General features: G+C 44.2%; 1 protein-coding gene across 1 annotated transcript in view; it reads left to right on the forward strand.

The window, feature by feature from the left end:
* LOC127578251 (contactin-1-like) overlaps positions 1-24,593 on the forward strand; it is a 659,394-nt gene that overhangs the window by 447,517 nt on the left and 187,284 nt on the right. Inside the window, 3 exon segments of the mRNA XM_052030032.1 lie at positions 23,188-23,346; positions 24,044-24,140; positions 24,142-24,191. Coding sequence (XP_051885992.1) covers positions 23,188-23,346; positions 24,044-24,140; positions 24,142-24,191 — 306 coding nt within the window.

Below are 24,593 nucleotides of genomic sequence, written 5' to 3' on the forward strand. Positions count from 1 at the left end.
GCCGCCCGGTACCCCAGCTCAGCCTTCACATTATGCCCATTGTTCTTGCATGGCACTACTCAGTGATCACTGTGGCTCACTTGCCTTGTGATGCAGGGTGGCATGAAAGTTTGGCCCGCCGTGACGCCAAGCTCTTCTTCTGTATCCCCTGACACCAGCACCAACCGCTGCCCTGCCTTTACTATTCCCTCTGACCTTCCCCTCTCTGAGGTGGAGTGTTCTGTCCTCAGCAAGGGCTTTACTTGCGTTCGCCTGCACCTATACCTCAACGGGTTCCACGCCTGCCAAGAGGCCGAGCTCTTTTTCCGTTGGCATTGAAGTTTTCTCTCTGGCTTTGTAAAATCAGGAAGCAAACAAGGGCTTCACCTGAAAATCAGAAAAGAAACTTCAGATGAAACAATTCTGAAATAAAAACAAGAAATGCCGGAAAGACTCAGCAGGTCAGGCTGTGTCCATGGTAAAAGAAACAGTTAAATGTTTTAGGTTGATAAGATAAAATAAGATATCTTTATTAGTCACACTTACATCGAAACACACAGTGAAATGCATCTTTTGCACAGTGTTCTGGGGGCAGCCCGCAAGTGTCGCCACGCTTCCAGCGCCAATATAGCATGCCCACAACTTCCTAACCCGTCCGTCTTTGGAATATGGGAGGAAACTGGAGCACCCGGAGGAAACCCACACAGACACGGGGAGAACGTACAAACTCCTTACAGACAGTGGCCAGAATTGAGCTCGGATCGCTGGCGCTGTAATAGTGTCACATTAACTGCTACACTACCAAGACTCTTCATCAGAACTGAGAAAGAGAGCAAACCAATTAACTGAAGTAGCAGAGAATGTGGAGAACGTCAAGGGATGATAGAAAGGGAATTTCTGTGATAGGGTGAAAATGTAGCTATCGAGGGGCAGTTAAGCTCCTTTGTCTGTGTAATACGTTGCTAATGGTGTGAAGGTTTACAGTCTGGTTTACTGGACATGCCCAGCAGGATAGAATGTACAAATGGAAGAAAGATGAAGAGGGGGATGGCAGGCAAAAATGGCTGGTCCTGATACAAATCCTGAGTGAGCTGAAGTTACAGAATTCAATATCAAGTGCAGTAGGCTGAAACATGAGCAGATGGAAGGTGAAGTGTTGATCCTCGAACGTGCTTTGGGCCTTGTTGTAACAGTGTAGGAGGCCACAGACAGAGCGGTCAGAGTTGGATGGGGGAATTTAAGCTTGCTATCTGATTGGTAAGAAGAGGGATGATTGGTGGGAGTGGGCTAGGGAGTCATGAAGGCAAGAGCCCCTGCAAAATGCTAGAAGGGGAGTTGGGGGAAGACGAGTCTGATGGTGGAATTACCAGAGAACGATGTATTGACTAGGGAGGCTGGTAGGGCCTAAGGTGAGGACCAGAGGAACTCTATCCTTATTACGTCCCATAAGAGAGGGGCTGCGGTGAGAGGCACAGGAAGTGGATGGGGTGCAGGCGAGGGCTTTGTTAAGAAGGGAAGCCACAATTCAGGAAGAAGGAAAACATTTCAGAAGCACCCAGACAGAAAGTCGTATCATCGGAACAAATACAACGGAAGCAGAGGAACCAGGAGAATGGAACAGAGTCCTCACTGGAGGCAGAGTGGGATGTAGAGCAGTCGAGATAGCTCTGGGAGTCACTAGGCTCGTAATGGATGTTCGTAGCTAGCCAATCTCCTGAGATGGAGACAGAGAGATCCACAAAAGGAAGGGAAGAGCCAGAGATTGACCATGTGAAGGTGAGAGCAGAGTGGAAATTGGCAGCAAAAGGAATTAAATTGCCGAGTTGAGGTAATATACTGGCAAGGATTGATTGGTTAAGGGTTGGAATAAAGGGCTTGTTTTTGCTGTCAGAGGCTGTGACCCGTGGGATGCCACAGGGACTTCGGCAGTTCACAATCTCTGTCAAAATTTGGATTGGAGACCAAGTGTAATGCATCCAAATTTGGTGTGATACCGAGTTCGATAACAGAGTGGGTTGTGGGAGAGGTTTCAGGGGATATGGACAGGTTAAGTGAATGGGCAAGGACATGGCAGTGTGAAACTAAGAGCTTATCTTCTTTGGTAGAAAAAAAAGAGGACTATTTTTTTAAATGGCAGCACATTGGAAGGAGTTGGTGCCCTAGTATATGAATTGTTGAAAAACAATATGCAGGCACAGCAAGCAGTTGGAAAGGAACATGGTACATTGGCCTTTATTGCAAGAAGATTTGAGTACAAGAGCAGAAAGATCTTACTCAAATTATGCAGAGCCTTGGTGAGTCGGGTCTTCCTTCTGAAGCCAGGATATACTTATGATGGAGGGAATGCAACAAAGATGCGCTGTGTTTATTCCTGGGACGCGGGTATTGTCCTTTCAGGAGAGATTAAGCAAACTGCACCTGTAATCACCTGTTCTCAGATGAAAGATGAACTTAGTGAATTATACAAGATTTTACGGGGCTTGGCCTGGTCGATGCAGGAATGATGTTTCTCCTATCTGTTGTGTCTCAAAGCAACGCTCACAATCTCAAAATAAGGAATCAGTCAATGACGACAGAGATGAGGGGAAATTTCTTCATGCAGAAGGTTGTGAGCCCTTGGAATTCTCTAACCAAGAGGGTTTTTGGAGGCAGTCCCTGAGTTCATGCATATTAAGGGAATCAAGGGATATGAGATCAGTACAGGGAAGTTGTGCTAAGGTCAAAGATTAGTCATAACCTTTTTGAATAGGGGAGCAGTGTGAACGGCTGAATGGTCTCCCTCCTGCTTCTGTTTCTTACATCTTTATGGCCATTTATTCTGAATGGCTAAGTAAAGTAACTACAGATTGGTCACTGCAAGCATGAGCGATAGTTGGTGCCATGCATTGACCACCATTACATACAGCATTCCCAAGCATTATATACTTTTATTCGTTACAGGATGTGTCCTTCGTTAGCAAGGCCAACATTGAATGCCCATCCCTATTTTCCCTTGAGAAAGTTGCGGTGAGCCACTTTCTTGAACCAATGGGATCCTCGAGGTGAAGATACTCCCATGGTACAGTTAAGTGGGGAATTCCAGCATTTAGGACCCTGCAGTTATGAGGAAACAGCATTTATTTCTAAGACAGGATGTTGAGTGACTTGGAAGGAATTTGCTTGTGGTAGCATTCCAGTGCCTGCTCCCCTTGCCTTCCCAGGTACATATCAACGTTAAATAAGCCCTGGGCAGCAAACAGACCAGTCAGCTGGTTACACTGTAGATTGATTAGATCTGGGCAGCTGAGCTTGAAAAAGAAAACTTCCCTCAGTGTTCAGATTCTAATTATCCTTTAAAGCATCACTGCAAATGTGACAAATCGACTTTTAATGTAGCTGATCAGGCTTTCAGATCAGCTTGTATAAGGCTTTTGTAACAACTAATTAAATGGCAGATAAGGTGTGGCAGGTTATTAGTCACCAAAAAATGGAGCAGAGAGTGAAACAGGCCTCATGAATTACAGCTTCCGTTATCACGTCTTGGACCACCATTTCCTGTAATGTAATCAGAACGCCCAAGATAAATAGGGTTAACTGAGTTGAAAGAAAAGAGTGTGAGAAAAACGGTGTATGACTTTCACAAGCAAGTTAATTAAGAGGATGGAAAATATGGTGTGAAACTTCCTGTGAAGAATCTCATTTACATTTAGAGCAGCGTGGACAGGCTGGCTTCAATTATGTCCTTTATTCAGTGGTTTTACTTCACTGTAGTGAATGTCCATTGGGAGTGACAGAGATTCAGTTCCATCTGCCCTGCTGATTCAAGGTTTACCTTGTGTTGTCTCTTCTCACCTTCTCTTGAAATCTTCCCACAGATGGTCAGATGCAACGTGCTCTCCTCACAAAATCGTGATGATTGTTTGGTCTTTTCTGTGAAATTTCTTCCAGCTTCTCTTCTTCCATTCCATTCAAAGTCAAAGTGGAGTTTATTGTCTTATGTACAAATACATATACAGTGTGCACGGGTGCAATGAAAAACTTAATTACAGCAGCATCACAGGCACATAGCATCGGATAAGCTGCATTCATAAGAGAAGCATAAATTATACACAATTTTTTCAAGAAAGAACACAATTAGAACAAAAAAAAACAAAGTCCATTTTAGTACCGAGTGGTCGTAGTGTTGCTAAACTGTAGTGATTAGGGTTTTGCCAGTTGATTCAAGAACCAAATGGTTGAAGGGAAGTAGCTGTTCTTGAACCTGGTGGTGTGGGACGTAAGGCTTCTGTACCTCCTGCCTGATGGTAGCTGCAAGAAGATGGTGGGGATCTTTGAAGATATTATGAATGTTGCCACTCCAAATGGTTGAAGGGAAGTAGCTGTTCTTGAACCTAGTGGTGGGATGTAGGCTTCTGTACCTCCTGCCTGAGGGTAGCTGCAAGAAGATGGTGGGATCTTTGAAGATATATGAATGTTGCCACTCCAAATGGTTGAAGGGAAGTAGATGTTCTTGAACTAGTGGTGGGATGTAAGGCTTCTGTAACCTCCTGCCTGAGGTAGCTGCAAGAGATGGTGGGGATCTTGAGATATTGTAAATGTTGCCGCTTTGTGGTGACATGGGTAACATCCCTATTAAAAACATCCAGTCTCCCTCAGTGCACCCATTAACCCTAGTTGCTCATGTGTGAGACTGCACAGTGTACCTCGGTCATTACGATACAGGGTTATAGAAGCAAGGGATGATGAGCAGAAGCAGAAGTTAGTGTCAAATATTCCTTTCCTTCCATCAGCACTGATGGCCAGTTTTAGGTCCCACTTTCAGCCCTGATCAGGCTATTAATTTGGGGTCATTGTACTGCATTTCCTATTATGCTTTGTGAGGATCATTCCCTGCATGTATTCACCATAGAACACAATGAGAAAATGGTGGAGGCAGATACTCTCGCAACATTTAAGAAGCAATTGGACAAACATTCGAATCACCAAGGAGCTGGTAAATGCATTAGTAAACTTAGGTACTCAATGTACATGTTTCTGAGCTCCATGACTATAAATATTCACAATTTTCTAGTGAAGAGATTGGCTGTGCCATCACCAAGGTCAGATGTTTGCTTGTCACAAATCAGGTTGAATTTGCTGGCCAATGCCCAAACTATGAACACACCGTCAATTGGAGCCAGGAGTATTAGAAGAGAATCTCTGCTCAAGAGTTAGTTAAAGCCTTGGTAGTCTCCCTGCAAATGAGAAAGAGGTTCATCTTCTTCATCCTGTTGAGCTGGCGCACAGGACACGTTTCTTTGAGATGAACACTTTGTTCTTTTCCTTGAACATGTCACCCTCGACTCTGAAGCCCCTTTCTGCTCCATGGCAGCCAACTTTTGCCACTTCCACAGAAGATGTGCCTTTAAGGGCTGAGAGTTTTCTCTAATTGTTCGACAGTGTTGGCAGCTGGTCCCTTCCTGGTGGACAACACCATTGCAGCCACAGTACTTATGCACAACACACAAAATGTTGGAGGAACTCATTGAGTCAGGCAGCATCTATGGAGGAAAATGGACAGTCGATGTTTCGGGTCGAGACCCTTTTATGTGGCTGGTGCAGTTGAGCTTCTTGTCAGTGTGGGTCCTAAAGTCTCAACTGGACCAGCTAAGAGGTTGGATATCTGACATGGAGTGACTCACCCCCTGACACCTACAGATTTTCCACTATCTAGAAGGCGCAAGTCAAGAGGATGATAGGAAACTCCCCTCTTTGCTGGATGAGTGCAGCTCCAGCAACATTCAGGAAGTTCAACACCTTCAAGACAAAGCAATCCACTTGAACGGTGCCACATCCACCACCCTAAACATTCATTCCCTTCCCAAGCAGTGCATAGTGTCAGCATTACGTATACACACACTCCTCTCCAGCAATATTTCTCCAACCTGAAACGTCTATTGTCGTAAAGGGCTAAAAACCACCAACTGGAAGTTCCCTTCCATCACACTCCATGCTGACTTGGAAATATATTACTGTTTCTTCGTCACTACTGGGTCTAAATCCCAGAACCCTCCCCAACAACGCTGTGAGAATACTTTCATCTGAAGGACTGCAACAGTTCAAGAAGACGGCTGAGCACATCTCCATACTCAAGAGGGCGGTAAGGATAAGCCAGGAAACTACAGGCTGGGGAGCTTTACATAAGTAGTAGGGAAACTTCTGGAAAAAATTTACTTGGAAAGGCAGTGACTGATGAGGGGGGAGTCAGCATGGTTTTATGCATGGGAAGTCTCGACTTTTTTGAGGAGGTTACAAGGAAAGTTGATGAAGGCAAGGCAGGAGACATGGTTTGTGTGGATTTCAGCAAGGATTTTGACCAGAAACTTAGTGCACTTGGGATCCAAGGTTTTTTGGCAAACTGGATCCAAAACTGGCTTAGTGATGGGAGGCAGAGGGCAGTGGTGAAGGATGGTTGTTCAGACTGGAATTCTGTAACCAGTGATGTACAACAGGGATTGGTGCTGGGATTTGCATTGTTTGTCATAGAAATAAATGACTTGGATGCGAATGTCTGGTCTGATAAGTAAGTTTGTTGACGACACAAAGTTTCGTTGAGTTGTAAATAGGTGAAGATGGTTGCCTAAGCATACAGAGGTACATAGTTCAGCTGGTAAGTTGGGTGGAGCAGTGGCAGATGGAATTTAACCTACACAAACATGAGATAATACATTTTGGGTCTTGTAATACTGGCTGAACGTGTCCAATAAATGGCAAGGACCTGAGGAACATTGATGTACAGAGGGACCTGGGTGTGCTAGTTCATCGCTCCCTGAAAATGGTGACACAGGTTGATAGGGTAGTGAAGAAGGCATTTAACATGTTTGCCTTCATAGGCAGGGGGTATTGAGTATAAGAGTTACGACATTATGTTGCAGCTGTACACGACAATGGTTAGACCACACCTGGAAAATCGTGCACAGTTCTGGTCACCACACTACAGGACGGATGTGGTAGTGTTAGAAAGAGTACAGAAGAGATTCACCAGGATGTTGCTTGGAACGGTGGGCTTTAGTTACGAGGAGAGATTAGATAGGCTGGGATTGTTCTCACTGGAACGCAGAAAGCTGAAGGGGACCTTCTAGAGGTTTATAAAATTATGAGCAGCATAGGTAGTCACGGGGTAGATAGGGCAGTCTTTATCCAAGGGTAGGGGTGTCTTTAACGAGAGGACATAGGTTTAAGGTGAGAGGGGAAATGTTTAAAGGAGATCTGAGGGGCAAGTTTATCACACAGAGGGTGGTGCAGATATGGAACACGCTGCAGGAGGCAGATATAATCACGGCATTTAAAAAGCATTTGGACAGTTACACGGATAGGAACAGCTTAGAAGGATATGAGCCAAGTGCTGGAAAGTCGGATTAGCATGGATAGACATCTCAGTCGGCATGGACAAGTCGGGTCTGTTTCCGTGCTGTGCAACTCTGTCAGTCTATGATTCGTGGAATCAGGGACGGGCAATAAATGCTGGTCTTGCGTAGATCCTGAAAATGAAGGGCACGGTAGCGTAGCGGTTAGCGCGACACTATTACGGCGCCAGCGATCGGGGTTCAATTCCCGTCGCTGTCTGTCAGGAGTTTGTACGTTCTCCCGTGTCTGCATGGGTTTCCTCCGGGTGCTCCGGTTTCGTCCCACATTGCAAAGACGTACGAGTAGGTTAATTTGGGTTTAAAATGGACGGCACGGACTCGTTGGGCCGGAAGGGCCTGTTACCACGCTGTAAATAAAATTTTAAAAAAATAATGGTGACAGCCTTCCCTCTGCTTAGTGATGGTCAGTGTCTGGCACTTGTGTGGCATGAATGTTACTTGCCATTTGTCAACTATGCTTGATTGTTGTCTTGTGTCTTGCTGCATGCAAGCATGGACTGCTCTATTTGTTGAGTTACAAATGAAATTGAACATTGTGCAAACATTAGCGAACGTCCCCACTTCTATAGAAGGGAAAGCCATTAATGAAACAACTGAAGGTGGTTGGGTCAAGGACACCACCTGAGTAATTGTGGCAGTGATGTCTTGGGGCTAGGGGGATAGCCTTCCAGCAACTGCACCCATTGGTACTGGTGTTGCTTTATTATTGTCACATGTACCGAGATACAGAAAAAAGCATTGTTTGCATGCCATCCAGACAGATCATGCCATACATTGTTACGTCCCTCTTTTGGGGAATGACTCCCCTTGATACCCATTGACTTCACTCTAACCAGGGAATCCTGATGCTGCACACAGTCAAATTAATTTTGGACACACAAATTCAGGTCTTTGGTTCATGAATGGACCAAGGTTGTGAAGAGGTCTGGAGCCAAGTGCTCCTGGTGAAATCGAAACTGGGCATTAGTGTGAGTAAGTGTCACTGGATAGCACTGTTTACGTCACCTTTCCTTGCTTTGCATTGAGGGTCGGCTAATTTGGTAGTAGTTAGCTGGATTGGATTTAGTCATACAGCATGGAAACAGGCACTTGGCCCACCACATCTGTGCTATCAAGCACCCACTTACAGTCATCCTCCACTAAGCCTATTCTCCCAACATTCCCAGCAAATCTAAATCCCCCCAGATTCTACCAATCAGCCTGCACGCTGTGGACAACTTATAGTGGCCACTTGACCTACCAATCTGTATGATTTAGTGAAGCAGTTGCTCTACTGCTGCACCACTGAGCCATCCATTTGTCCTGCTTTTTGTGAACGAGACTACTTTCCACATTGTCATATAGATGCCAATTTTGTAGGTTCACTGGAAAGGTTAGAGGTATGGCTAGCTGTGGAGTGCAGGTCTTCATTGCTGCAGCTGGAATATTGTTTGGCCCCAGAGCCTTTGTGTGCTGTTTCTTCAGATCACTTGGAGCCAGACAACTTGGCTGAAGATCGACTCCTGTGATCGTGAGCTGATTTTGCATGAAGTCTGGAAGAAGCCACTGACACAGGACAAGCATATTGAACACAAAGGGAAATTTAAATTACGTTGTCAGAGGTTATGAAGGCAAAGTGTTTTCCACTGGGCCATTAAAAAATAGTGAAATTCTATTAGTGTATAGCCGTGTAATTAAAGCTGCGATGGACTTGCAATTAGTGTTGTTAATTGCTTGGCAACCCTACATATAGATCCAGGCAGGATGGAGGGGGTGATTTCAAAAAGTCTAATTCCACTTGTATTTATCATAGCCACATTTATCTGGCCACATCTTTTTATGTCTCAGTTGTCTAAGAGAAATGAGGGAAAGCCTGTCTGGAATTTCCTCTCCCAAGGGTTGGATCTGTCTCCCACGATAGCGACCATTTATGGATTGAATCAGGAGTGCCCGTGTTCTTGGGCTGTAGCTCCACACTGCAATTTAATTAACCCTTTGGGAACTGATAACAGCACTAGAGACTCCTGCAGTTTAATTTCCCACTGAATTCCACCGTGAGAGTTTTATAAGTAATTTGAAAACGCTTACAGGACATCCCTGGGTTACGAATCCCATAATAATATTAATAGCTTCCATAACATTATTAAATTCAAAAGTCTGACAAACATATATATGTTCGTTCCAATGAAACGCAGAGCTAGTTTCCTCTCTCCACTTTTCATAATTTTCTTTCTTATCCGTCTTGTCTGTTTTTGATGCCATTCATTACGATACTCTGGAGGTACGGTTACCAGAGTGATTTTTGTGTACTTTCCAACTTACAAAGTCGACTTATGGATGTCTGAAGAAACGGAATGCGTTTGTTACCTAAGCACAGCCTGTATTCTCCCAGAAAGTCATGCTCAGGAAATAATCGGCAGTTGGCAATGTTTCTTGATGCTTTAGCAAGATTTCACTTTTGTGTTCATGTCTTTTGTCTGCAAAGAACATTTTCAGAAAACCTTTGTGAAAATGTTCTATGGTTGATGACTTTTGCGAATATTTTCCTGTGCATTAGTTTTAACAGATTTGTGGTGCCTTGGGTAAAAGTTTCTTGAGCTGTGGAGAGCACTGGCAAGGCTGTGTTTAAATTGGTAAATTGGTTTATTATTGTCACATGTACCGAGGTACAATGAAAAACTTGTCTTGCATACCATTCACACGGATCAATTCATTACACAGTGCATTGAAGTAGTACAAGGTAAAACAGAATGCAGAATAAAGTGTAACAACTACAGAGAAAGTGCAGTGCAGGTGGACAATAAGGTGCAAGGTCATAACGAGGTAGATTGTGAGGTCAAGAGTCCATTTTATTGTACAGCGGGATAGAAGCTGTTCTTGAGCCTGGTGGTGCGTGCTTTCAGGCTTTTGTATCTTCTGCTGAATGGGAGAGGGGAGAAGAGGAATGTCTGGGTGGATGGGGTCTTTGATTACGCTAGCTGCTTTGCTGAGGCAATGAGAAGTATAGACAGAGTCCACAGAGGGGAGGCTGGTTTCTGTGATGTGCTGAGCTGTGTCCACAACTCTACAGTTTCTTGCAGTCCCAGTCAGAGCAGTTGCTATACCAAGCCGTGATGCATCTGGATAGGATGCTTTTTATGATGCATTGATAAAAATTGGTGAGTGTCAAAGGGGCATGCCAAATTTCTCTAGCCTCCTGAGGAAGTAAAGGTGCTGGTGAACTTTCTCGGCCATGGCGTCTACGTGGTTGGACCAGGACAGGCTATTAGTGACGTTTGCTCCTAGGAACTTGAAGCTCTCAACCTCCTGACCTCAGCACCATTGATGTAAACAGGATCATGTGCACTGCCCTCCTTCCTGAAGTCAATAACCAGCTCTTTTGTTTTGCTGATATTGAAGGAAAGGTTGTTGTCATGACACCAAGTCACTAAGCTCTCGTATTGTGTTCCTGTACTCCATTTATCACCTGTTCTTAGCTGTCCCGAGAAGGTGGGGTAGGCTTTCTTTTTGACCAAGTGTCATTTAATTAAAATAAAAATGATGTAACCACTCAGCAGGTCAGGCAGCATCTGTGGAAAGACAAAGTTAACATTTCAGGTCGAAGACCCTTCGTCAGAGCAGGACATTACCTCCTGGCATTTTTCTTACTGATGGGCACTTCTTTATTCCCCTGTAGCCCCTCTCTCCTCCATGTGTTGCTGCTGGAAACACTGAGTCCTGGCAAAGTGTCTTCGACTTGCAAAGTTAACTCTGTTTCTCCTTCCATAGATACTGCCTGACCTGCTGAGTGTTGGCAGCATTTTCTGTTTTTATTTCAGATTTCCAGCTTCTGCAGTTCTTTGATTTTCACAAAACTGAATGGTTTGCTTGTCCATTTAAGAGGAATGTTGATTTTGTTTTAGATATTTTTCTCTGTTTGCAACCAGATTTCTTGGTAATTTGTTTATTATTGTCATGTGTACCAGGATAGAGTGAAAAGCTTTTGTTTGCACACCATCCAGACAGATCATTCCAAACATAACTACATCGAGGTAGTATAAAAGAAATAAAACAGAATGCATAATATAGTGTTCACTTCACTTTGGCTGTTGGTCATTCTGGGATTTGACTTTATGATCTCTGGGCTGCCGGTTCAGTACCACAGTCCTATACTACTTGTCCTGATTTACACCGATCTGAGTCAGCTCTCTTCTGGTGAAAAGCAACTGTCTTAATAGATTTGCTATGCTACCAGGAGCTTGGACACAGTTGATGTTCACTCCTTGATAAGTTGTTGCGCTTGAAGCTTTTGAAGCTATTTAGTTTTTGGTGGTGCTCAGGAAGCAATAGCTTCAGCCCCTCAAGTTCACACGGACCATCAAACACCCACTTTATGCTAGTTCTTCACAAATCTCATTCCACCCTCTCCACTTTCCCATCAGCTCCCCTCCTATTCTGCCACCTACCCACATCCTAGGGGCAACTTACAGAGCCAACCCACACATCCTTGGGAGGTGGGAGGAAGCCACAGGAAGCTCATGCAGTCACAGCGGACGTGCAAACTCCACACAGATAGAACCGGAGGTCAGGACTGAACCCGGTTTGCTGGAGCCCGACGAGCTGCCCTGCTCTGCCGCGCCTCAATAGGGGAACATTTTTAGTAACGTTCCTTCTGGGAATACTATTTATGTGATCAATGCAGCTGAATGTTAAAAATGCCAATAGAATTCCAGGAATGAATAAGTTATTAGTTGTAACAAGAAGGATAATTGGACATAAATCCACTAAATGTAGGCAGAACTCCACAACATCTGAATAACCTCATAAAGAATCCTTTTTTTATGCGTTACTATAGTGCATTGTGCCCTGTTCATTCACTGCAGCTTCTAAGTGCTGCCAGTATCTCTTCACATCAAAAGATTTCTGGTGAGAAGCCATCAACACCTTAGAGCCTCATCTGACAATAACTGCAGGCTGTTTGCCAGATGAGGTAACAAACTGTGACCGTGTGTGACCACAGCCCTGCTTCCCACAGCCTTCTGCTACTTTTAGCCTGTAACTTCATCCAGAGGTCAGCCCTCCTCATTAACCCTTGTGCAAGGCGAAAGACAAGCATGGAGCACAAAGTAAACTTGTCCATCCCTGACACAAGACCTACTTTCCCCAAAGTAAGTCACACCAAGGCAGAGGCATCAAAGCTCGACATCCCGGAGCCTTCCTGTTAGCGGAGTGCGTCTTTCAGTCAGGCAGGCCTTTCAGATACCAAAAGGAACCCATTAAATACTTCCCTGAAGTCTTGCTCAAGCAGCTGTTGACAGACAAGTGAAAAACATGGTGCAAGTGTAGAGGGAGCTGCAAAGGGGTGAAACATGCAGGTTCAGGGGGTGGCTGTACAACAATAGCCTTCAGTATGGAAACAGACAGGTGCAGTGACCTAATGAGAGATTGAATACAAAGTGAGAGCAAACCTGTTGGACACTTAAGTGGATAACCAAATCAATGCACTCTGCAATGTACAAATCAACAGACATTCCACGGTAGACATGGGATATTCCAGACTACAAGCATTCTAATTATGACACAAGGATAAGTTATCAGTATAGTAGATCGCTACACAGAGCAAGAGTTTAGGCATTGGAGATGCAATGCAAGGTGCAGTTATTGAGGAGTACTTGAAGATCCTGCATTTCTCCTGAGATGTTTGGATGCCTCCATTTATTTGACTGGATGGTCAACCAGTGTGATGCGTGCTCTGTCTGCCAACACGGTCTGTGGACTCCAACTCAGAGCGATATATTCACTCCCCTCCCACCAAGGAACAGCCCAGCACATTTCCCGTTCCTGATGGCGGGCTGTGGCTATTGCGTGAAATAATGCAGCCAAGCAGTGAATCAATTTAACTAAGCAAATCGAAATCTGCTGCTACCAACAGTGAAAGTAAAAGTTCGGAAGGATTTGAGTGTAGTAAGAGGGGGATGCAGGTGGAGTTGTTTTCACCCAATGTTTGGAATGACGCTGGGAGGTGCTATCGTCCTCCTGCCCAATCCCACCACACTGCGAATGGACATCCCATCAAACCCTGATCAGCCATGCAGCCCTCATCCCCCTCCTTCCAATCACACTCTTCCCCTGAATTCAATCCTGACTGCTGACCACCTAGCCATCCCCCAATTTAACCTCCCGACCAATCCCTGATCTCCTCTGCCCCCACTCCAGTCCTGCCAGCTCCCTCTCCCCCACCCACTGATTCCCCTGCACTGACCATAACCCTTCGCTATCCACTTGATCCAGATCCAGACTTACTGGATTTTCATTGAAATTCAGCCAGCCCAGGGATTGTTCAAGGACCCGTTGAGGCAGAATTCAGTGCACACTAGACCCGAGGTGTTGTGTGCTAACAAAAAGCCCACATAAATAGCCAGTCCTTCAAACACCACCATTGCCAAGTGTGCAACAGAAATCCAGTAAATCCATATTTAGGATACGTGGACTGGGAGGGGTTATGGTTGGTGGTGAGATGGGGAGGGAGGTGTCAGTGGGTATGGTGCTGGAGAGAGAGCTGGGGGACCAGAGTGGGGGCACAGGGAAAAGTCAGAGATTGGTCCGAGAGATTGTTGGGGTTGAATTCAGGGGAGTGGGTGGATGGACGGACGTCTTGTGATTGGAAGGAATGGTATTGGGCTGCCTGGCTGATGGGAATTTGGTGCGACGGTCAGACATCAGGGTAAAGTGGTGTGGATGGGCGGGAGGTGTAGAGTCAGTGTGGAGCAGTGGCCGTGCCCAGTAGACCAGAACTCATGGGTAGGAACAGGAGTGGTCAGGTTGTGTTGAGAGTACCCACACTCCTTCAATACATCAGGACTGCTGTTCCCACACTCCCCTGTAACACACCGGGACCTTGGTTCCTGCACGCCCTTGAAACTCACCTGATTCTTGCGTTCCTTTCAACTCACTGGGACCCTTTTTCCTCCATTCCCTTTAAACATACTGGATTGACTGGAAAATTTTTAGAACTACTGTGTAACTTCCTAAAAATGGATTACAAGTGTGTTTGAGTATGATGACACCCCAGTAGTTTAGAAAATCTGCCAGTTCACCGCCACCAGTGAGTGTGCCGGATTAATGGAGTCTGACTGGACATCATTTCCTGGCTTCTCTCGGAGTCTGGTTTCTGGCATCAGAGTCACTACGGTCTAAAGTACCATGACCAGCTGCTTCAGTCTGAATAACTCACGGTATCTACAGACCATGCACGTGTGAAGGTAAGTTCCAGAAATGGTATGTTGTACTGCAACAATTTGAAGTCATGGTCCACTTAAATGATAATATGTTTTTACATTCTTCTTTCTGAAGTGGATAACCTGACATTTTCCCAAATTAAACTCCATCTGCCAACTTGACTTAAGGTATCTACAAACCTTTGTGGGCTCTTTGTCCTCCCCACAATCTGTTAACCCACCTACCTTTGGATCATCAGTAAATTTGGCTGCAGCACACCAGGTCCCTTCTTCCAAGTAATCGAGATAGATTATAAGTAGTCGAGGCCCCAGCACTGATCCCTGTGACACCCCACTGGTGACCGATAACCAATCAAAACATGAACCGTTTATCTTGACTCTCTTTTTAGTAAGTCACTCCCTGTCCCACGCCGATATATTTCCTCTGCTCCCGTGCACTCTTGAGCCGTAACCTTTTACGTGGCATCTTATGAAATGCCTTCTGGAAATGCAAATATACGTACATCTACATCTACTGGGTCATCTGTATCCACCTTTCTGTTACATCCTTAAGAAAGGCTAACAGAATTGACAGACATGATTTCCTTTTCATAAAATCACATTAACTCTGCTTGATTATCTCCTGCTTTTACCTCCTGATGAATTCCAACATTTTTTCTGATGACTGGCCTCTGGAGCCCTTTATTGAAAAGCGGAGTTACAGTTTTCCAATCCTCTGGAAATGTGGTAGATCACAATCATCACACTCTCTAGCTCTGCAGTCACCCACTTCAAGGTCTTTGAGGGAACATCAACCTTTAGTTTCATTAGATTGCCGACTACTTCCTCCCTCGTGATGCAGATGTTTAACTTTATGCCTCCCAATAGTCCCGAAATTATCGATTATTATCAGGGGATGTTTTTAGTACGAATCATTATTAATTAGAATCTCTGCCATTTCTCTGTTTCCCATTATTAATTCCCCAGTCTCATCCTTTAAGGGACCAATGACACTCTCTTCCACTTATATACCTGAAGATGCTCTTTTCAAATTGTCTGCTAATTTACCATGGTCCGTTTTTTTTAAGTCATCCATTGCTGATTTTTAACCATTTTTCAATCCTTTGGCCTAACTCTTATCTATGCAAAGTAGTATGCCTTTCTGGTAAGTTTGTTACTGTTCTTAACTTCCTCAGTATGTTCTTCTTCTGCAGCCTTCCTTTATTTTCCACTGAGATTTGTGGTTGATTTCTCACCAGTAGAATCATGTAGAACACAACAATGTGTCTAGTTTCTACATGGAGGGATCTAGGAAGCTCAGTTTTCTTGAATAAATTAAACGAATTGGGTGGGCTAATCGATGGGGGTGTGTGAGAAGTGGGGAAGAGAGAATGTATTAAAGGAAAAATTGGTGGCACAGTAAAGCTGCTGCCTCACTGCTTCGGGTTCAATCCTGACCTCCAGTGCTGTCTGTGTGGAGTTTGCACGTTCTCCCTTCGACCAAGTGGGTTTCCTTAAGGTGTTCTGGCTTCCTCCCACATGTAGGTTAGTAGGTTAATTGGCCACTGTAAATATCCCCTAGAGTGTGAGTGGGTGGTAGAGCCTGGTGAGAGTTGATGGGAATGTGAGGAGAGTGAACTGGGATTAGCGTAGGATTAGTGTAAGTGGGTGTTTGATGATCGGCAAGGACTTGGTGAGACAAAGGGCCTAGTTCTGTGCTGTATGACTCAATAACTCTTCAGATCAGGCAAGAAACTGAATGGATTATAACAGTCTACCCAAAAGGAGTGGGGATTTTGGGTGAAATTTGCCTGTTCTAAATCCTGGATGTATGATATATGAAGGCAGCCCAACAGTTATATTTTGACCACTTGCTGACCCCCACGTCTTTAGTTTTTCACTTTAATAAAGCTCTTATGTTGGATTTATTTGGTGTTTCATTCTTTCATTAACGTCTTTTCCTCTCTTGTGGTCTGGAAGTAGTATGCCAACACATGTCATTCATTGAGGATTATATAAGGAAATCTGAAGTTCTGGACAATTAAAAATAAACCAGAAACTCTGTAATACGGACCAGGTTTCACAGGGTGTAACTCGACAGTCATTATGACGCAGTTGAATCTTAAATAAATACTACATTGCAGTTCAAAAGCTTAACTGCAATAACAGTGACTTAATAAAATGAGAGAGAGGTGCAGGTGCTAGACTTGTTCAGTGGGAGGACCATAGTGGAACTGCCTGAATTATATTCGGTGCAAGTGGGATTCTTTGATCTCTATCCTGGGGCAATCTGTCCTTGTGGATCTGGGCTCACACATGCAGGCAGAAGATAGCTGCTATGATTTTTGTTTCGGCATGATCTTTTGTTTGGGAGGGGAGATCTCATATATCCTGCGGTATCCGATCCTTGTGAATGGGGGATATCATGAAACCCACCAAGCTGTGTTAAAAGGATGAATTCGGAAAGTGATTCGGCTACAGCCTGGGCCCTGTAGAATATCTCATTATATAAAGTGTGCACATTCACCCAGCATCCATTGGCCACACATGTGGTGCCCTTCGGATTGCTGGACTGGGTTTTACAGTGGAAGTAATGTTGAAGCTGGCAGTGATCACCATTTAAATGCAGTAAGGTCAATTGCCAGCAACCGTGCATGCATGGTGAAAATCAGGAGTCTTATTTCTGTTTCCCTCTTCTGATTCTACTGACATAATTTGGATGTTTCACTCTGGTTACAGAGATACATGGTTATTTGACCTTTTAACATAGGTGTCAGATGCACCATGAGTGGACATTGCACTGTTTGGACAGTGCTTTGACCAGAATATTCAATGTAAAATCTCTAACAGCCCACCTACATAGCAAGTAACTGGCTCTGTCAGCCGGTTGGAATGAAATCCAACTCAATGTAAACTCAGTAATTTATTATTCTTTTATTTTCAAAGAAAGAAAGCCTTGCTTTTGGGCACAGAACTTTGAGGTTAAAGGTTTCTCATTTGTTGTTTCCACTTCTCTTGTAAAGGTGCCAAACGAGTACTTGCACCCAGGTCACCATGCTTCACACAAGGGTTGAAACGCTGACTACCAGTCAGCTCATCCACCATATGTGATGTCACTCTCAAACCTGATGTGTACTTCCCAGCCAGGAGATGAATTATAATCATAACAAGTCCCCTAAGGCATTCTACTCTATTCATGCACCAGGGTGTACCTCAAGTAAACCCAAATCCACATTCTTATTCTTTCTTGGTCAATTTTTCTTCAAGTAGAATTGGCATTTGCTTCAGTATAGATTCTCAGGGATTTTCCTCGTGCTTCCTTGCTCAAGATTTAATACTTAAAGCACCCTCTTTATGCAAGGATTTGATCCAATGCCATATTCTCTGGCTCAATGTTAGGTTTTGATTAGCACACTGGACCAATTTACTGGATTAAAGACACTCAGCAAATACTCGTTGCTGCTTCATGGAACTGTATGGCTCAAAGAGGGGAATTCTCAGTGGGCTTTGCTTCCAGCAGCTACTCTTGACCACAGCCACAGTGTAAGTGAGTGATGTGCTGACCACTACATCTTGTGGAAAGCTGTTATTGGTGTGCAGCCAAATTTCTGGCCTGTGGTTCTGATGGGTAAGGTTCTCTGCTGGTCATACACGTGTAAAATGGTGCCAAAGGATGTGTTGCTCTGAATTATGTCCAGGGAAGATTGAAAGCTGCTTTGAAGATGTTCTCTTTACTGAGAAAGGAAGTGGTCAATCTTTACATAGCAGGTTATTGATTTAAGTATAGCCCATACTTAGGAGCAAACGTTTGGGAGACCGGTGGGATGGATTTGCCAGCTGCTGCAGGACTGCAGGCATCTCCTTCTGCCAGAGAACTCAGTTCTTGGCCGCATTTCCGACCGGTGAACTGTCCGGGTTACAAACGTTTGGCAGGAGCAGAACCCTGTCATAAGCTGGGGACGACCTGTACTGCATACTGTACATAAATCCCATCAGTGGATTTATAGTTTCTACTATTCGCCTCTGAATATCAGGCCCCAACACTGGCACTTTTTTATGTATTGTCTCTCAGTAAATAAGAACTCAAAGCACATTGCTGATTAGTTGCAGAGAAAGGAGCAGTTGGGAGTTAGTGAGATGGTCTCTCCCGTGATCTCTGATCTGCCTCAGTAACTGAGAGCTTTGCACCAACTGTTGGGCAGATTAATATGTTCAGAAATTCTATTCAAAGCTTTGATCCCTTCCCAGGTAAGGAAAGAAGGTGGTCCTGGGCATGAATATATATTGTTAGAACTACATGTGCTAGGTGATCGTTTATTAGTTTCGATATGGAGACCATATATAGTTGTCATTCAAACATTCAAAGGAATAGATTCATTCTAAAATCAAAAAACACTCTGTTTTGGGTAGTTGCTCAATTTTCGGCAATACATCCCGGGCCATAAACCACAGAATTCCCATTTCTAGACGCAGACCACTCAGTGCCCTTGTTGCAGTGTTACACACAAGGATTGTAAAAAATTACAACATAAATGATGTTATTCAATTGACTGTCCTGTGCTCTCCTCATAACATGCATTATCACACCTATAGCAAGTGTCTTGCATCTCCTCTTCCTTTATATAGTCGATTTTGTACTTAACCACATTTGTACCTTTAGAATCTCTTGAATGTGGAGAAAGAGTCTGTACTGTAACTGCACAGATTTCTCCTAACCTCTTCCCCCCCATTCGTTAAGTTGGGGAGCCACTGGTCACAATTCAGTGTTGAGAGTTAGGGGGTGGGGAAGTGGCCACAGTGGTCACTGAGGCCAGTGAGAGAGCTAGAGGTGATGCCGTTGAGTGCTGAAGACTCACGTTCCTTTCAGAAGGCCTTCACTCACTGCAGGTACCTTAGTGCCAAATGTGGCAAGGCTCAGTAACTCGGGATGCAGTTAATTTTACGGTGAGATTCGAGGTGAGCAATAAATACTGACATCTGCGTTTGCTTGTTTCTTTGGCAGCAACTTTTATTTCCTGCAAATCATTTTTAAGACACTTTGCTATTCAATTGTTTTGAAGTCAGCAAGAGAGTAATTGCAAGAACTGAACCTCTTTGTGGAGCTCACACCATATTGCTTCACATCACGTATTCTTATATCACTGTTTTTTTATACTTTGTTACTTCCTTTTACCCTCCCATTCACTGTTTCTGCATGATGAAAGAAAGATTTATATTTAAACTTTGCAATTAAGCATTCCTTGGTAACTATCTTTAGTTTTTCACTGTAAATCACTATGACGTGCACTTAGTGTATGTTTGCTGCCATTTCATACACAGCAAGGTTCAACAGAAAATGTCATCACCTGTTTTCCATGATGACATTTAAAGTGAAAGGGTTGACCAGGCTATGCAAAATGATGGGAGGAAATCGTTATCTGCAGCTAGAGAAACAAAGAACTGCAGATGCTGGAATCTAGATGAAAAACACAATGATGCAGGAGGAACTCAGTAGGCCAGGCAGCATCCGTGGAGAAAAGCAGACTGTCAACACTTCAGGCCAGGACCCTTCTTCAGGACTTGAAGGGCCTGACCCGAAACGTTGACCGCCTGCTTTTCTCCGTGGATGCTGCCTGGACTGCTGAGTTCCTCCCGCATCATTGTGTTTTTCATTTATCTGCAGCTACTTGTTGTTCTTAGCTGGTTTACTTGAACTGAGTTGGGAGTGTGTCTTGCATCATATCATGAGTGTTAGAGGGCAAACTTTGTCCCTCAGCTAATAGCTAGTTGATCTGAGGAGCACTTATCAATTGTTCTGTGAAACCAGGAGTGGAAACAATTGCATTGAAAGACCTCTGGTCCATAATGGTTTGGCAGTTATATCATTCTTTCTCCCTGGATGTACGCTTGATTTATTCAAAGGGGTCATTCCATTGGTGATTATTATCCCTCCATCCTTATTCAATGGACGGTGCATCCTGTATTCCCTTCATTTCAACTTGAACGTGAAATGTTGGGGAACATGAAAAGCTACTTTCCAAAGTGGATTTCCATTTTTCAAAAGTCAACCCAGTGGCCGATGGTCAGTACAGACTCAGTGGGCCAAAGGGCCTGTTTCAATATGACTCTGTGACCCTCAGCATACCCCTCAATCCCTCCTTTCTTAGCTGTCCTTTTCCCCACATCCCTCAAACCTCTTCTCCAGGATGATAGCCAATCGTCTCTTGGATCTGTTCGTACTCTTGTCTGAGTGGCCAGTGTTAATAACTTATTCTCCTGCTGTTACTCTTTTGGTGAAAGGTTTCACTTGGTATTCCTTCTTACTCCTCCGAGCTTCCACATCTTGTAGGGTGTTGCAGTTTTTTTGTTTACTGTGATGCAAGTCACGTGGAGCTGAGTCTCCTCCACGCCTGCATCCAGTGCATTTTCCTCTTTGATTTTGTTGTCCACCTCGTTTCTCCATTGGTGGCAGAGCCTTCTGCCTCCACACGTACTTAGAAGCCCTCCTCTCAACCCCCTTTCCCTGATTAGCTCTCTCCTACTTCCAAACACTCTCTCTTTGATCTCTTCAGTTATTCTTTCTCCTAAGGTCATCTTGGTACCTTAAGTTAAATCAAAGGTGATATGCAGGAATAAGTTTTGTGTAAATGGATGTCGGTGTTACACAGATTGTGGGATAACTAACAATTATTGCTTGCAGTAGCTTTGGTTTAATTTGTTCATTTTTAAAAATCTGGGCATCGTCAGCAAGGCCAGAGTTGATCGCCCATCTCTAATTGTTGTTGAGGAGGCCTTCCTGAACTGCTGGAAACCTTCTGTCATTGGCATTCTTACAGTGCTATTGGGTGGGGAGTTCCAGGATTTAGGCTCAGAATGGAGTACTTGGGATAGATTTCTCTTTCAGGAAGGTGTACCACATGAGATAAGATAACTCTTAGTAACATGTACATCGAAAACACCAGTGAAATGCATCTTTTTGCATTACTGAGAGTGTTCTGGGGGGCAGCCTACAAGTGTCGCCACTCTTCCAGCGCCAACATAGCATGCCCACAGCTCCACAGGAGGAAACTGGAGCACCCGGAGGAAACTCACGCAGACACGGGGAGAACGTACAAACTCCTTACAGACAGCGGCCGGAATTGAACTCAGGTCACTGGCACTGTAATAGCGTTACGCTAACCACTACACTACCGTGCCTGCCCATCAGAAGGACAGTCTCTGCTGGTGCTGTAAAAGTGTTACGCTAACTGCTACACTACCGTGCCGCCTTGAAGTGAACCTGTAAGTAATGGTGTTCTTCTGTACCTGCTGCTCTAAGTGGTAGGGATCATAAGTTTGAGAGGTGTTGTTAGAGTAACTTGGAGTGTATTTTTATAGATGATACACACTGCACCCACTGTGCGCTGGTGATAGAGGGAATTAACACTTCGGGTGTTAGGATGCCAGTCATGTGCGTTGCATTCACCTGGGTGGCGTCAAGTCTCTTGAGAGCTGCTGGAGTTGCAGTCATCCAGGCAAATGGAGAGTATTTCATCATTGTCCGGACTTGTGCCTTGTAGATGGTGGAAAGGCTTTGTGGTATCAGAAGGCGAATCAGTTGCTGCAGGATACCCAGCCTCTGACCTGCTCGTACAGTCATAATAGTTACGTGGCTGGTCCAGTTAAGCTTCTGGTCAGTGGTAATCCCCAATATTTTGATAGTGGGGAACTCAGCATGAGCAATGTCAATGAATGTCAAGGGTAGGTGGTTAGACTCTTTCTCGTTGGAGATGTTCACTGCGTGGCACTTTTGACTTCTACTTGGTCAGTTCTACTGGTTTAACTCTTGTTTGGTTCAGCTCGTTCTGCATCAGATGTTTTCAGCTCAAATTGATCTGTGGTTAATAATTTATGAAGCATAGAGTGGTTGTGGCACAGAGGGAGGTCCATTGCCATCTCTATAATAGAGCAACTCACCATTTCTACCCACCAGCCCCTTCTTCAAAGCCTTCCAAATTTTCCTTCACCATATATGCATCCAGTTCTCTTTCGAAGGCCTCAGTGGAATGGATTGGAACCTGTCTTCAACACATCTGCAGGCAATGCATTCCAGATTCCAACCACATGCGATTTAAAAAGAAAAGTTTTGTTTCATGTCTTCAATTTTTTATTCTGTACCATAACTTCTAATCTTTGACCCCTCCACCAAAGGGACTGGCCTCCCCCTATCCTGACTCCTCACCATTTTATATATTTCCATCAAATCTCTCTTCAGCCTCTCTTTCCTGAAAAATAGCAGTCCCAGTCTCTTCCCAGGAACCCTTCTTGTAAATCTTTTTAGGACCCTCTCAAATGCCTTCATATCCTTTCAACAATGTGGCAACCAGAAGTGAGCCCAGTAAGCCAGTTGAGGGCCGACCAGTGTTTTATAACAGTTCGGTAAGACCTCCCTGCTTCTGTTTCTCCACTCTGTCGCACTATTGATAAAGCCCAGTTGGTGACAAAGGTTATTAATGAGGTCCCAGTATTTTATTTGCAGTGACTGCTGCAATGAGCTTCCAGCAATTCTTGCAACTGGAGCGAGAATATTTATTGATGCATTTCTTGTGCTGATAATTGAAGCTGCAATGTTTTGCCAGCACTGAGTGACCCATATCTCCTTTATCCCCCTTGTGAATCTCTTCTTACAGGTCCACCGGGACCCCCTGGAGGAGTAAGAGTCGAAGATATCCGAGACACCTTTGTGACTTTGTCCTGGAGTCGAGGGACGGATAATCACAGCCCAATCTCCAGGTACACAGTCCAGCAGAAGATTTTGGATTCTCTCGATTGGAAGGATGCCAAGACAGGTCAGTCAGACCCCACTGACAGTGGGACTTCAGTTGAACAAGATGGGCAAGGACAAAGATATTGATTTTTTTATTAAATTAGAAATCGTGATAATATGGATGTAGTGTTAACAAAAACAGAATTTTGATCTCTTGGACATGAGCTAGAGGGAATGCAGGGAAATCGGGCTAAAATGATAAATAACAGATTTATTCATTTGTCCACTAGTTCATGTGTTGGCATAAGGTTCCTGTTAACTAACTCAGTTCAGAATGAGGACAATCACAGAGAAAATGAAAGGCAACGTGGAGGAGTTTGTCTTGGATTGTCAGTGCCAGGCTATACTCATTACCACATATTTGGCTCCATTGCAGTGTAACATTGGAGACAAAGGCAGATTCCTCTCCCATAATGTGCTTTCAAATAGGATCTTCAAGCTCACAGCTGAGGCTGGAAATCTCTGGAGGTAACTTACAAAGGTACTTCCAGCTGATGAAATGGATGCTAGTTTGATGAGGTCATTCCCTATGTAGCACTTGCCTTTTTCTTCCCGCCGCAGCATCCATTCCCAAATCCTGTACGATAATTCATGAATTAAACAATTCACGTTGTCCCAGCTAAAGTTTAGTTTCAGCAAAGAGTTGTTCTCATGGTTGAAGTCTTTGGTGTTAGCCATCAAGTTTGAAAACATCCTTTCCATGCTTTTTTCCCACTTAGATCCCGAAGATATAGAAGGCAACCTGGAAACCGTAAAGGTTGTAGATCTAATCCCGTGGATGGATTATGAATTCCGTGTAATTGCAACAAACACCCTGGAATGGAGAACCCAGTATGCCATCCAACAAAATCAGGACTGCTGAAGCAGGTGAGTTGGCGGCTGCAGCAATACCTACTTTACATCCTATGCCTTGCAAAAGATTGTTATGCAAGTGCCTAAAATATTCTCCAAATTTCCTAAGGGAGAATGCTGTAACCAGATTGGTTGGTATAAGAATTATGTTGACTTGGAGCCTGAGAAGATATGATTTCAAATCACAGCTCCACCATTCCACCTCCCCCACTGGCCAAATTTTATTTCTTCCTAACTCCCAGCTGATTTTAATTTCCTAAGGGAGGTATTTGTCATGGTTCACGAGTCACATCGTATCTGTATGAGAAGTATCTCCCGAAGGTTTCATAAAATACTGTTATGTATTAAAGGCTAAGTGACCTGCTCATGTTCCTTTATTCTGTTGCACTTCCTTTGGCACCTGCCAGTTACTCTACT

Source organism: Pristis pectinata, chromosome 15 (genome assembly GCF_009764475.1).
Source record: "Pristis pectinata isolate sPriPec2 chromosome 15, sPriPec2.1.pri, whole genome shotgun sequence".
Taxonomy (NCBI): Eukaryota; Metazoa; Chordata; class Chondrichthyes; order Rhinopristiformes; family Pristidae; genus Pristis; species Pristis pectinata.